At 36.5% G+C, this 14,352-nt stretch overlaps 1 protein-coding gene across 5 annotated transcripts in view; it reads left to right on the top strand.

Annotated features, from left to right (window-relative positions):
• RALGAPA1 (Ral GTPase activating protein catalytic subunit alpha 1) overlaps positions 1-14,352 on the top strand; it is a 262,025-nt gene that overhangs the window by 154,624 nt on the left and 93,049 nt on the right. For all 5 annotated transcript variants that reach the window (XM_066343584.1, XM_066343586.1, XM_066343587.1 and 2 more), the window contains 4 exons: positions 1,124-1,234; positions 4,975-5,043; positions 8,208-8,342; positions 9,087-9,270. In XM_066343584.1, coding sequence (XP_066199681.1) covers positions 1,124-1,234; positions 4,975-5,043; positions 8,208-8,342; positions 9,087-9,270 — 499 coding nt within the window. The remainder of the gene's footprint in view (positions 1-1,123; positions 1,235-4,974; positions 5,044-8,207; positions 8,343-9,086; positions 9,271-14,352) is intronic.

The following is a 14,352-nucleotide window of genomic DNA, read 5'->3' as shown; positions in this document are numbered from 1 at the left end:
TTATTACAATATATTTTGACCCTGACTTTTTCATTAAGATTGGTCTTAATCTAAAATGTAAGTTGTCTTAGTAATGACCTGTTTTATCTCAATCTTTTTATTTGGCTTTGTCCCTAGGATACATATGGATGACTCCTAAAAAGGAAACCATTTAATATGTCTAGGGTTGTTTATTTTTTCTTAATCAGTATTTTTGTAACCTACTGTTTGATCTTTATTACTTCTGAATTCTTGAGCTGCTCAACTTGTTGGTTTTATCATTCAAGTTAAATGCCCTCTTTGTGACCAGAATAAGATTTGCTTGGAAATAACCTAATAAAACTTTGTAACACACTATCTGTATAGGACTCTAAACATACAGAATACAAATACTACTTATTTGACAGCTATTTCTGAACATATACTAGTTTGAGGTGCTTTGTTAGGCAGAGGAAGGGATACCAGAAGGAAAAGAATTGTAAATACTAGTTTCAAGAGATTAATATGATGGCTGAAAAAGAATAAAATAATTAATAAGATATAAAAAGCTGAGAGAACCAAACAAGTGGTGCATATTAACTGCAATTGAGTTCAGAGAAAGTAGAGATCACTTTGCCTTAGGTACCAGAGAAGACTTTGGCAAGAGAAGACATTTAATTAGGGCTTGAAAAGTGGGTAGGATTTGGTTATAGAGAGATAAGCATAAAAGTTCGACTTTGTGCCATTAGGGAGTCATTTAAGAATTTTAAGCATAGAGAATGTCAGCATCAGAGGCATTCTTGAGAAGATTAATTTGGAAGTACAATATTATGTATGATAGATTAGAATGGGGAGAAGACTGATAGAAAGATTAGAGGCTGCTGCAGAAATCCAGGTAAGAGAAAATGGAGTAAAACTTAAATGAGGACAAACATTACAAGGGAAAAATAAAATTAATTGTGTCTTTGGAATGGGTTGTGATTTCTTTTTTTATTTTGTAGCTACATATTTATCTTCTTAATAATAGTTTAATAAACACATTATAAATATACATAGAATGACAAGGAAACATAGAATTTACATTTTTTTCAGCAGTGAATGAATTGATGCATAATAGTTCAGGAAGAAATTTTTATGTGTTTTTTTTCTTTTGTTATTATTACAGTTTACTAATAAAACAGTAGCCCATGTAGCTTGTAACATGCTTCACATGCTGGTTCATTATGTACCTAGACTTCAGATTTACCAGCCTGATTCTCCCTTGAAAATTATTCAAGTAAGTAATTTCTTATTTATTTCTTACAGTGACTTTGTTCAAGATTTTTAGATTTGGGTGCCTTGAAATACAACATTATTTAATCATTTTTCTTCAAATTTTGCATAGGTGAATGATGGCAACTCACAGTGCATTTTTGGGTATCAAAGTTCATGACAGTACCTTTGTGTATTGTGTTAGGAGATTGTGTTCTTGCTTTTAAATGCTGCCTGCAAATATACAATTGCCATTGTCTTTATGAATATGCATTTGGCTTCATTCCCTCTCATGTTAAGAAAGCATACCATCCCTCCAGTTGCCTATCAGGACATTATTTTGATTCATTAGTTTTCTTTCCTCTGCTTGTTCTCTGTTTCAGCTTATTTTATTTTTTTTGATTCCACATATAAATGATAACATACAATATTTATCTTTTTTTTTTTTTTTTTTTTTGTATTTTTCTGAAGCTGGAAACGGGGAGAGACAGTCAGGCAGACTCCCGCATGCGCCCAACCGGGATCTACACGGCACACCCACCAGGGGCGATGCTCTGCCCACCAGGGGGCGATGCTCTGCCCCTCTTGGGCGTCCCTCTGTTGCAACCAGAGCCACTCCAGCGCCTGGGGCAGAGGCCAAGGAGCCATCCCCAGCGCCCAGGCCATCTTTGCTCCAATGGAGCTTCGACTGCGGGAGGGGAAGAGAGAGACAGAGAGGAAGGAGAGGGGGAGGGGTGGAGAAGCAGATGGGTGCTTCTCCTGTGTGCCCTGGCCGGGAATCGAACCCGGGACCTCTGCACGCCAGGCCGACGCTCTACCACTGAGCAAACCGGCCAGGGCCTACAATATTTATCTTTCTTTCTCTGTCTGGCTTATTACACTTAGAGTAATGCCCTCCAGGTTCATTCATGTTGTCACAAATGGCAGGATTCCCCCCACCCCCCCCCCCCTTTTTTTTAGTGGCTTAATAATATTCCATTGTGTATAAATATACACACCACATTTTCTTTATGCATTGAAGGACATTGTTTCTATATCTGGCCTATTGTGAATAATGTTGTGATGGGCATGTGTATGCATAGCTCTCTTTGGGATACTGATTTCATTTTCATCAGATACATACTCAGGAGTGGGATTGCTAGATAATCTTGTAGTACTGTTTTTAATTTTTGCCATACTGTTTTTCATAATGGCTATACTCTATTTCCACCAAAAATATATTAGGCTTCCCTTTCCTCCACATCCTTGCCAACTATATTATCTCTTGTCTTTTCGAAAATAGGCATTCTAACAGATGTAAAGTGATATCTCATTGTGATTCTGATTTACATTTCCCTGACGATTATTGATATTGAGTACTTTTCATATAGCTGGTAACAATTTGAATATGTTCTTTGGGAAAATTTTTATTTAGGTTCTTTGCCTATTTTTAAATTGGATTATTTGCTTTTTTGCTATTAATATTATGAGTTCCTTATAGATTTTGGCTACTAACCTTTATTTAGATACTTTGTTTGCAGATATTTTCTCCTGTTTTTTCATCAGTTACCTTTAACATTTATGGTTTCCTTTGCTTTGCTGAAGTTCTTTAGTTTGTTGTAGTCACTCACCTGTTGATTTTAACTTTTGCCTGTGCTTTTTGTGTCTTAGCCAAGAAATTAAGACCAATGCCAAGAATCATTTTTCTTGTTTCATGGTTTCAGGTCTTAAACTGTGTCTCTGATTCATTTAGAGTTAATTTTTTGAGAAGCGTAAGGGTTGCAGTTTTGTTCCTTCTGTATGCAGCTATTTATTTTTCCCATCGTTGATCAAAAAGATGATCCTTTTCCCACTGTGTGTTCTTCCTGTCCTTGTCAAAGATTAGTTGACCATATAAGTGTGGGTGTATATATAGGCTCTGTTCTGATCTCTTCTATGTGCCTGTGTTTATGTCAATATCTTGTTATTTATATAGCTTTATAATGTAACTTAAGAAACCAGGAAATGTGATGCTTCCAGCTTTGTTCTTCTTTCTCAAGAGGGCTTTAGCTCTTCATTGCTTTTTGTGGTTCCATACAAATTTTAAAATAATTTTTTCTGTATCTGAGAAAAATGCCATTAGAATTTTAGGTTTCATTGAATTTGTAGATTGCTGTAGGTGATAATGAACAATTGGACAATATTAATTCTTCCGATCTAGAACATGGAATAGCTTTCCATTTGTCCTCCCTTTTCCATAGTTTTGCTTTCTGCAGTTTTAATTACGGTTAAATGCAATCTGAAATATTAAATGGAAAATTTCAAATATGAACAATAGTTATAAATTGCATGCTGTTCTGAGTAGTGTGATGAAATTTCACTTTGTCCCTCTTGGTCCTGCCTGGGATGTGAGTCATCCCTTTGTTCAGAATATCCACACTATATATACTACCTCCCATTAGTCACATAGTAGCCATCTGAATTACCAGATCTTCCATTGTTTATGTTCAGTAAACCTTATTTTACTTTATAATGGCTGCAAAGTGTAAGAGTAGTGCTACTGGCAATTCAGATAGGCTGAAGAGAAGCTGTAAAGTGCTTTCTTTAAATGAAACGGTGGAAGTTGCTGTTGCTGCTAAAATCCACAGTGAGAATGAATCTTCTCTCCATGAAATTGTGAAGGAAAAGGAAATTTATACTAGTTTGCTGAGAGACCACATTCACATAACTTTTATTATAGTATAGTGTTATAATTATTCTTTTATTATTACTATTAATCTCTTACTGTGCCTAATTTATAAATGAAACTTTATTATAGGTATGTATGTTAGGAAAAAACATAGTACATATAGGGTTTGATCCTCTCTGAGGTTTTAGGTATCCACTGGGGGTCTTGGAGTGTTAGACTTGTGTATAAGGGGGAATTGTGTCTTCTCCAATTTCCTTCATCAGTGTTTTATAGATTTCAGTGTGCAGGTCTTTCACCCACTTGATTAAATTTATTTCTAAATATTTTATTGATTTCAGTGAAATTATAAATGGGGATATCTTTCTTAATTTCTCTTTCTGATTGTTGCTTATATGTAGAAATGCAGTTGAATTTTTACATTGATTTTGTATCCTACAATTTTACTGAATACATTTATAGTTGTAGCAATTTCTTTGGTGCAGTGTTTAGAGATTCCGATATATAATATCATGTCATCTGCAGAAAGAAATCATTTCACTACTTCTTTTCAGGTTTGGATGCTATTTATTTACCCAATTGCTATGGTAGGACTTCTAGTACTATGTTAAATAGAAATGGCAGTTGTGGACATTCTTGCCTTATTCCTGACCTTAGATGATAGGCTTTTAAATTTTCACCATTAAATATGATGTTAACTATGGGATTGTCATTTATGGCCTTTATTTATGTTAAGGTACATTCCTTCTATACCTAATATGTTGAGCAGGGTAGATTTTTTTGAGTGACAGAATTGTGGATGATTTTCTTTTTGCTTATCTATATATATTTTAATTTTCTACTAGAACATATCTTGTGTTTACACATTGATTCATGAGTTGAGTTTGTGAGAAATCCATTTTATAGTTGACAGCATATACAATGTTGATTTTATATATGAGGATTTATAAATGGTTAAGTATACTTGAAATGCGTACATATTAAAAATTATTTTGAAATAACGGTGTTAATGTTACAATAGATTTTATATCATTTTAGCATTAACATTTAAGTTTTAGAGTATACCATTAGTTTAACATATTTGTGTGTTTTTTTCTTTTTTCTTTTTTTTTTTATTATAGATCCTGATAGCCACTATTACCCATCTTTTGCCAAGTACAGAAGCTTCATCTTATGAAATGGACAAGAGGGTAATTTAAATTTTCTTTACTATTAGTGTGGTTATGTAGTAAAATATATTTTGAAATTGTAAAGTTAAATACATGGTAATTTATCTTGTATTTAATATTATTTATAATGTGAAATATATCTTTCTATTATTTAAGTATAACAAGTTATGTTGTCATCCAAATTTTAAGTTAATTATGGTCATTTGATAAAATTTTTGAATCTCGGGATTATAAAGAACATACGAGGACATTCTCTCCATGTATAAATATTATGAAATCAAGATCCCATCTATGTGGGATATATATTTGTCCCTCTTTACTCCCCTCCCCCCTGCTCTTTTTTCTTGGTCAACCACTTAACTTTTGTCTATGTCCATGAATCTCAGTTTTACATCCCACCTATGTGTGAAATCATATAGTTCTTAACTTTTTCTGATTTACTTATTTCACTCAGTATAATGTTCTTAAGGTCCATCCATGTTTTCGTAAATGACACTGTCATTATTTCTTATGACTTGAGTAACATTCCATTCTTTATATGTACCATATCTTCTTTATCCAGTCCTCTATCCAGGGACACTTTGGTTGTTTCCATGTCTTGGCCTCTGTGAATAATGCTGTGGATTGTAGTATGTATGGACTAATAATGCTGTGGTGAGCATGGGGGTGCATGTGTCTTCACGTACCAATATTTTCATTGTGCTATTTCCACTTTCCCTTTTTTCCTGGTCAGATAATGTACTTCCTTGTTGGTCATTCGGTATTCCTAGTCTGGATTTGAATTTCCCTTTTATTTCTTGAAACTCTTATTTATCCTCTTTTTTTTCTCTTCTTTCTACATACACTGACTATTGTAATAGTTCTTTTTATCTCTGCGTGATAGTCGATGAAAACTTGCGTTCAGCATTCTAACCCAGCTTTCAACACCTTTTACTTTTGCATCTCTTCTGCTTCTAACAATTTTATGTGTTTCTTCTGTCATTCATCTAATTTTACTTTTCTTTTTTTTTTTTTTTCCTTTTTTTTTTCCATTTTTCTGAAGCTGGAAACAGGGAAAGACAGTCAGACAGACTCCCGCATGCGCCCCACCGGGATCCACCCGGCACGCCCACCAGGGGCGATGCTCTGCCCACCAGGGGGCGATGCTCTGCCCATCCTGGGTGTCGCCATGTTGCGACCAGAGCCACTCTAGCGCCTGAGGCAGAGGCCACAGAGCCATCCCCAGCGCCCGGGCCATCTTTGCTCCAATGGAGCCTTGGCTGCGGGAGGGGAAGAGAGAGACAGAGAGGAAAGCGCGGCGGAGGGGTGGAGAAGCAAATGGGCGCTTCTCCTGTGTGCCCTGGCCGGGAATCGAACCCGGGTCCTCCGCACGCTAGGCCGACGCTCTACCGCTGAGCCAACCGGCCAGGGCTTACTTTTCTTTTTACTTCTGGCATTGTCTGTCCTCATTCTGCCCTAATAATAATTTCTAGTTTCAGTCCACTATTCTGATTCTCAGTCAGTTAAGTTCAACAGGGCAATTCTATTTTTCAGGTGGACTTAGATCCATCAGGAATCATGTTGGCCCTGCAGTTCTTTTTTTTTCATTTTTCTGAAGCTGGAAACGGGGAGAGACAGTCAGACAGACTCCCGCATGCGCCCGACCGGGATCCACCCGGCACGCCCACCAGGGGCGATGCTCTGCCCACCAGGGGGTGATGCTCTGCCCATCCTGGGCGTCGCCATATTGCGACCAGAGCCACTCTAGCGCCTGGGGCAGAGGCCAAGGAGCCATCCCCAGCGCCCGGGCCATCTTTGCTCCAATGGAGCCTTGGCTGCGGGAGGGGAAGAGAGAGACAGAGAGGAAAGCGCGGTGGAGGGGTGGAGAAGCAAATGGGCGCTTCTCCAGTGTGCCCTGGCCGGGAATCGAACCCAGGTCCTCCGCACGCTAGGCCGACGCTCTACCACTGAGCCAACCGACCAGGGCCCTGCAGTTCTTTTTTAGTACTCTTAAAGCTTCGTCCTCGTTTGCTGTTAATGGGCTGTGGCCAGCACTGCAGTTTTCATGCTCAGGGTGGACTTTTTCTGTTGGGGTGCTTTGTAGGTTTGTGCCTAGTTCCCTTTTTTCTTGCAGTGTTTCCCGAAGTGCCCATTGCTCTTCATGAAAGCTTGCTATGGGGTGAATGGGAAAAAGTTTACTGGGATTAGCTGTATGTTTTCTACTTATACATAATTTGAAGTTTGGATGTTCTGTTTTCTGGTTAAAGGGAGAATATGGGTTTTGTGATGTTTTATTGGTTCTTTCTGTTCTTTTTTTTAATTGAACTTATTGGGGTGACACTGGTTAACAAAATTATACAGGTTTCAGGTACACAATTCTACAACACAAATCCTGTACACTGTATTGTGTGCTCACCACTCCAAGTCAAGTCTCCGTCCCCTCCATCACCACTTACCCAACCTGTACCCTCCTCCACCTTTTTCAGCCCCTCTTTCTGTTCTTTATTGTTCTATTGGAGGATATGTTGAGAAATACAGACCAGCATACTCCTTGAGTTGGAGAATTAGTCTTCCAGTCTAAAGATCAACAGATTCCTTACTGCTAGTTGATTGACACTCTTATGGCACTAGTATGATTCTTTATTCAATAAAATGGACCACATAGGTACTGCTATTATACTTCACATTTTGGATAAAAGTGTTTTGTTTATAACATCCATTAGTTTAAAAGTATCCAATGGAAAGATAAATAAAAAAAAAGTTTCAAAAAGTGGTTAAGATAGTTAGGTCTTTCTAGCAGGATGCTAAGTGAGGTGTTGTTAAATCAGAAGAGGAATGTGGAAGTGATTGTAGTATGTATGGACTAAAACCTTTCATTTGTATCCATTCCTTGAGCAATTAAATAAGTATAGCTAACAATTTTCTTTTAAGCTCAGTATATTTCTTTAATTAAAAAATTTAACATTTCTGTTTTTATTATCTTAAGGTTTCATTGTTCTTGCACTGAAATATAAGGTAGAAACCCACAGTAATGTTCATATGAAACATGTTAAATGTAAGGTCTAGGTAAATATTAATGTTGGAATTTAGGCTTGATAGTTCCTGAAATAAATTTGGTAAGCAAAAAATAATTTGATGAATTTCTGTTAATTATTAAGTTCTTTAGGAGTTTGCAATAATAATTATCTTTGTTGTTGGTGGTGCAGTTGGTGGTATCTTTACTTCTGTGTCTTCTGGACTGGATCATGGCCTTACCTCTAAAGACACTGCTCCAACCAGTGCATTCTGCAGGAACAGAAAATGACAAAATAGAAAAATCTGTCCTCAGTTGCATTTATAAGGTAGGTTTGTTGCTTTATTGTTTATTTGGTAACCAAGGGTTTATAAAACCTAAAGAAATAACTTGACCAGGCGGTGGTACAGTGGATAGAGCATCAGACTGGGATACAGAGGACCCAGATTCGAGACCCCAAGGTTGCCAGATTGAGTGTGGGCTCATCTGGTTTGAGCAAAGCTTGCCAGCTTGAACCCAAGGTCACTAGCTTGAGCAAGGGGTTACTCAGTCTGCTGTAGCCCCACGGTCAAGGCACATATGAGAAAGAAATCAATGAACAACTAAGGTGTTGCAACGAAAAACTGATGATTGATGCTTCTCATCTCTCTCCATTCCTGTCTGTCTGTCCCTAACTATCCCTCTCTCTGACTCTCTCTCTGTTTCTGTAAAAAAAAAAAAAAACCCTAAAGAAATAACATTTCTTAGTATTTTTATTTATAGCGAGGTATTTTATAAGAGCATAAATTTATTTTACAGTACCAAAAGATTATTAAAAAGTAATTCCTATAATGCATTGTCTTATTGCCAAATTATGAAAGAGGTCAAATCTTTGTTAAATATGAGACTCATTAGTTAAATTTTACTCGTTCTTCAGAGGTATTAAATTTTACCTTGATTGAAGAGCTAAGTTTTAAACAGTTAAATATCTTGTCAAGCTCTTATATTTATCAGTGGACTTTTTTCTTCTTTTAATTTTATTTATTTATTTTTACTGAAAAGCAAAACTTGGTTGTTTTTTCCGTTTTTTCAGGTATTGCATGGATGTGTTTATGGAGCTCAGTGTTTTAGCAATCCAAGGTATTTTCCAATAAGCCTCTCTGACTTGGCATCTGTAGATTATGATCCCTTTATGCATTTGGAAAGTCTGAAAGAACCTGAACCTCTACATTCTCCTGACTCAGAACGATCTTCTAAACTCCAGCCAGTAACAGAAGGTAAAATGAATCTTCTTCAGGACGATATGGTTGTTTGCGTTCTCTCAAGGCATGATTTGAGACCTTGGGTAGAAATAATAAAAGAGGCTATATTTTACTTTGTAGTTGTTTGCCTTGCCTTGTATATTACTGCAAACTTTATTTTTAGTTTAAAAATAACTCCATATACATAATTACTAAGATTATATGTGATGGTATTTTTTATACCTCTATAAGTTATTTTGATAAGTTCTTTTGAATATTTTACTTCATACATCGTCAGATTCATATATTCGAATAAGACATTTCACTTTGGAGTCTGGCAGACATGATATTGAATTTTAACTCATTTAATAGCTGAGTGACTGTGTCTCTATTCTTATTTGTAAAATGGAGATAATAACATTTTGTTCCCTTATAGGGTCATTTTGAGTATTAAATAAGGTAATATGTATAAAATCCTTTGTACAGTTTTTGGTTCATAGTGAACTGAATAACATTTTTTTAAAGCTACATTGCTTCTACATTCAGAGTTTACTATCTGATGTAAGGAAAAGAAGTAAACAAATAACCTTTGAGTATAAAAAGAAAAGTACATTCAATATACAGAGGTAGCTTAGAGGAACCCAGTTTATGGAAGGGTTTTAAGGAGGGGATATACATGATAAAACTAGTATTAAGAACACTTTGAGTCTGACTAGGCAGTGGCGCAGTGGACAGAGCATCAGACTGGGATGCGGAGGACCCTGGTTTGAGACCTCGAGGTCGGCAGCTTGAGTGTGGGCTCATCTGGTTTGAGCAAAGCTCACTAGTTTGGACCCAAGGTCGCTGGCTTGAGCAAGGGGTTACTCTGTCTGCTGTAGCCCCCACTCAGGGTGTATATAAGAAAGCAATCAATGAACAACTAAAGTTCCACAACGAAAAAAAATAAATTGATGCTTCTCATCTCTCTCCGTTCCTGTCTGTCCTTATCTATCCCTCTCTCTGACTCTCTCTGTCTCTGTCCAAAAAAAAAACAAACACTGACAGTAGTATTTTACAGGAGTTGACGAATTATGGCCCATACCTGCCACCTGTTTTTATAAATAATATTTTATTTGAGACATCTCCAGGCTGTTTGTTTATGTATTATTATGGCTGTTTTTGTGCAAACACTGTTGTATTGATTGGTTGCAACAGAGATTTGTGGCCCCTAAAGCCAAAAGTATTTTTTGCTGGCCCCTTACAGAGAAGTTTGCTGACCTCTGTTGTATTAGATTGATTTTAGGGAGGTTAACATAGGAGCAGAGAGACAAATTGTGAGACTGTTGCAATACTCCAAGCTTCCCAAACTAGATCAAGAATATGAAAAAGTTCAGAGGCTTGGGAGGGAAAATGAGGAGAGCAGTGTTGGAAATGGTTTTGTTTGGGGTGCCGGTTGAATTTTTACATAAAGGTATCTAGTGGACAATTTGTTGTATACACAGACCTAGATTTTAGCAGAGAGGTGTCTTTTAGAGGATATTTTATCACTTCATATTCATTTTGAAATATCCCTTAATTTTTGTGAGCAGTATGTTGTGTGTGTGTGTGTGCGTGCGCGCACACACGTGCATGCACTGAGAAGAAAAGTTGGAAAGGAAGGAAAAACACGAGCAATTTTTCAGAAGTGAAGAGAGAGGCGAAAGATTTTTAAAAGGACTAGACAACATTAGTAAATGATAGAGAGGTCAAGTATAAAAACACTGACAAATATGTCTGCTTTAGTTTCAGCAGACAAGTAGGAGGTAGAGGGGGATGGCTGTGGGTTGAGGAGCTAAAAGAGTTAAGGAAGTAGAGCCATCTGTTGAAGTTTGACTATTAAAAAAAAGAAAGTGATGAAACAGAAGTAAGCTAAAGGATGATTCGGGGTTAAGGGATTTTTAAGGATGAAGAGAGTTGAAACTAATTATAAGCTGAGAAGGAAGGTGGGAAGGGGATCATCATTAATAGACTGAGTTCCTAACAGGGGATCTGGTGAGTATAGGTGCTAATATTAGGCCTTCTTCTGAGACCTGAAAGAAGATGGAAGTAAATTAAGGGGATTGAAAGAAGTTATTGAAGGCCTGAAAGAAAATGAAAACTGCAAAGTTTTACTAGCACCAATCAATATTCAGTAAGGTGGTATGGCAGAAATACAAACTATGGCTTTAAGAATATTGGTATACGGTTTAACCATGGATTCTAGGATTGGTAAGGATTTGTTTGATGCTGGGAAATGGCCAATAAGCTCGAAGAAGATGGAGTGATCCAGTGAGTCAGAGTAGATGTGGTTGGTAAATAAGAAGTTCGATAGAACAGTGATTCTCAGCCTTGGCTGCACATTAAAGTACTGATGCTCTGCTCCCATCAGTAGAGAATTTGATATACTGATGTGAGATTCCTGGGGTTCTTAAATGCTTTGCAGGTGATTTGATTAATGTGCAGTCAAGGTTGAAGACCACTAAGAGGATCAGTATGTTAGGGCAATGGTTTTTAAAGTGAGTTTTAAAGCAGTGAAACTTCTTCAAATTTTCACAAGACGAATTTGTAAAACTTTTTAAAAAGATTTTATTGACTTTAGAGAGAGAAAAAGGCAGTGGGGAGGAGCAAGAAGCATCAACTTGTAGTTGTTTCTCATATGTGGTTTGACAGGGCAAGCCCAGGATTTTGAACCTATGACCTCAGTGTTCCACGTCAGCCCTCTATCCACTGCACCACCACAGGTCAGACCCTATTTGTAAAACTTTTTAAAGTAGAGCTGCAGCAGGATAGAGGTTAGGATCCTTGTGACTTCCATCCATCTCCAAGGACTCTACAAAACAAAATTGGGAAATCGGTAGATTTGGAGTAAACTGTTAAGGAAAAGTTTGAGTTTTAAAGGCAAAATAGTGATAAATGATTAAAACATTTAGGTTGTAATCATGATAATAGATTGAGGACATAGAATGCAAGTGAAGATAAGACATTACACATCAAGGAAATAGGTTTAGGGTTTTGGATGGACCACAGATTGCTAATTGTCTAGAACACAAATATACAAGTGAAGTAGCTCAGATATAACATACTGAACAGTACATTATAGCAAAATAACTTAGACAGTACTTGATATTGCAACTTTAAATTATTTCTTTAGATTTGGTATAGTAAAATTCTGTGTTTATCTTATGTAATAAAGTTATATGAAAACAATTGCTTTTTGCATTTTTTTCTTTATTTCTTTTTTTTATTAAGTGAGAGACAGGGAGGCAGAGAGACAGACTCTTATTAGCCCTGATTGCAATCCACCCAGCAAGCCCCCTACCAGGCAGTGCTCTGCCCATCTGTGGCTGCTGCTCCATTGCTCAGCAATGGATCTATTTTAACACCTGAGGTGAAGCCATGGAACCATCTTAAGTACCCACGGCCAGCTTGCTTGAACCATTGGAGCCATGGCTGCAGGAGGGAAAGAGATAGAGAAAGAAGGAGCAGGGGACAGGTAGAGAACCAGATGGTCACTTCTCTTGTGTGCCCTGACCGAAAATCGAACCTGGGACTTCCACAGGCCACACAGACACTCTAACACTGAGCCAATTGGCCAGGGGCTTTTTGCATTTTAAAAAAAAATTATTTTTCAATTAAAATTGACATTCAGCATTATTTTGTTAGTTTCAGGTGTATAGCAAACATAGTGGCTAGACAGTCATAATTTACAAAGTGATCTCTCCAGTATTTCCAGAACCCACTTTGACACTATACATGGTTATTATAATATTATTGGCTGTATTTCCTATGCTTTACTTTACATCCCCATGACTATTTTATAACTACCAATTTTTTCTTAAAATCCCTTCACCTTTTTCATCCCAAACCCCAACACTCCTTCACTCTGGCAACCATAAATATGTGTTCTGTATCTATGAGTCTATTTCTGTTTTGTTTATTTTGTTGTTTAGATTCTGTATATATGTGAAATCATATGGTATTTGTGTTTCTCTGTCTGACTTATTTCACTTAGCATAATACTCTCTAGGTCCATCTATGCCATCTGAAATTTTATTCTTTTTTTATAGCCAAGTAATATTCCATTGTGTATATGTACAACTTTTTTTATTAACTCGTCTATTCATGTGCACACTTTTCGCATTCTAAAGGTGTAAAATGCTAAAAGTTTGATTCAAGACAATATAGCATATTTCTTAAATAGTGGAAGAAATGGTTTTCTTATGTAAAGGAAAATTTTGATATATTTCTACCAAGTTTATTGTACTGTTAACAAATAGTCACTTTAAAGGACACAAAGGTAAAGATTTAAATAAATGAGCTTTATATTGTTACCGAATAAATTATGGATTACTATTCTCTAAATGTAGTTATTCCTTTTGGAATTTCTTAAAGGTATTAAGGACCAGATAAATGCAAAACCTTTTAGGAACAGCTGTGAACTAACAGCAGGTGATTCTGTGGTCTGTGGTGACTACATGCTGCGTTTTTTTAATGTGATTAAAATGACTAATCATTGTGCCCTTGTCTAAAGCATGCTTCATCATCTTCAAGTACTTTTTTGGCCAAAGATTTCTAAACATCGAGTGTTCCTAATAAACTCAGTATTGGATTGAACAAGTCTGATTTGAGAACTATTGGCAGGAGTAGTGGTAATTATTAAATTTACTAAAGAATAAAGCAAGGTAGTGAGGTTGGCTTTTTGTCAAATGGCAGTAGTCTTATTAGCAAAAAGTCATCATTTGCAGGGTCAGAGTGAAAGGAGGCTCCAAAGAATTCATTTTGTCCTAATTATAGTTTCACCTATACATATTATGCAAAGCTAATATTTAAAGCATTTGCCAAAATTAACTTCCTCGGCATGTTCTATTACAGTGCAGTGAATTGCAGCAGCTTTTTATGTCTTGTTGCTTTTGTATGCCATAATAATCTGTAATTATGGGTTTGCTGAAAATGCTGTAGGGTTTGTTTAATCTGACAATCTGAAAAGACAACCTTGAATAGACTTTTTTAAATGAATGCTTGTTACACAAAGCCTTAGAAACATTGATATCTTCATTTTGCATATTCGCACAAGGCTGGTTATTTTAGAATTTCATTTTGAATTTCTAAACTAGAGCATGT

Source organism: Saccopteryx leptura, chromosome 6, assembly GCF_036850995.1.
Source record: "Saccopteryx leptura isolate mSacLep1 chromosome 6, mSacLep1_pri_phased_curated, whole genome shotgun sequence".
Taxonomy (NCBI): domain Eukaryota; kingdom Metazoa; phylum Chordata; class Mammalia; order Chiroptera; family Emballonuridae; genus Saccopteryx; species Saccopteryx leptura.
Note: the sequence above shows the minus strand (reverse complement) of the source record. Positions and strands in the feature narration are given on the sequence as shown.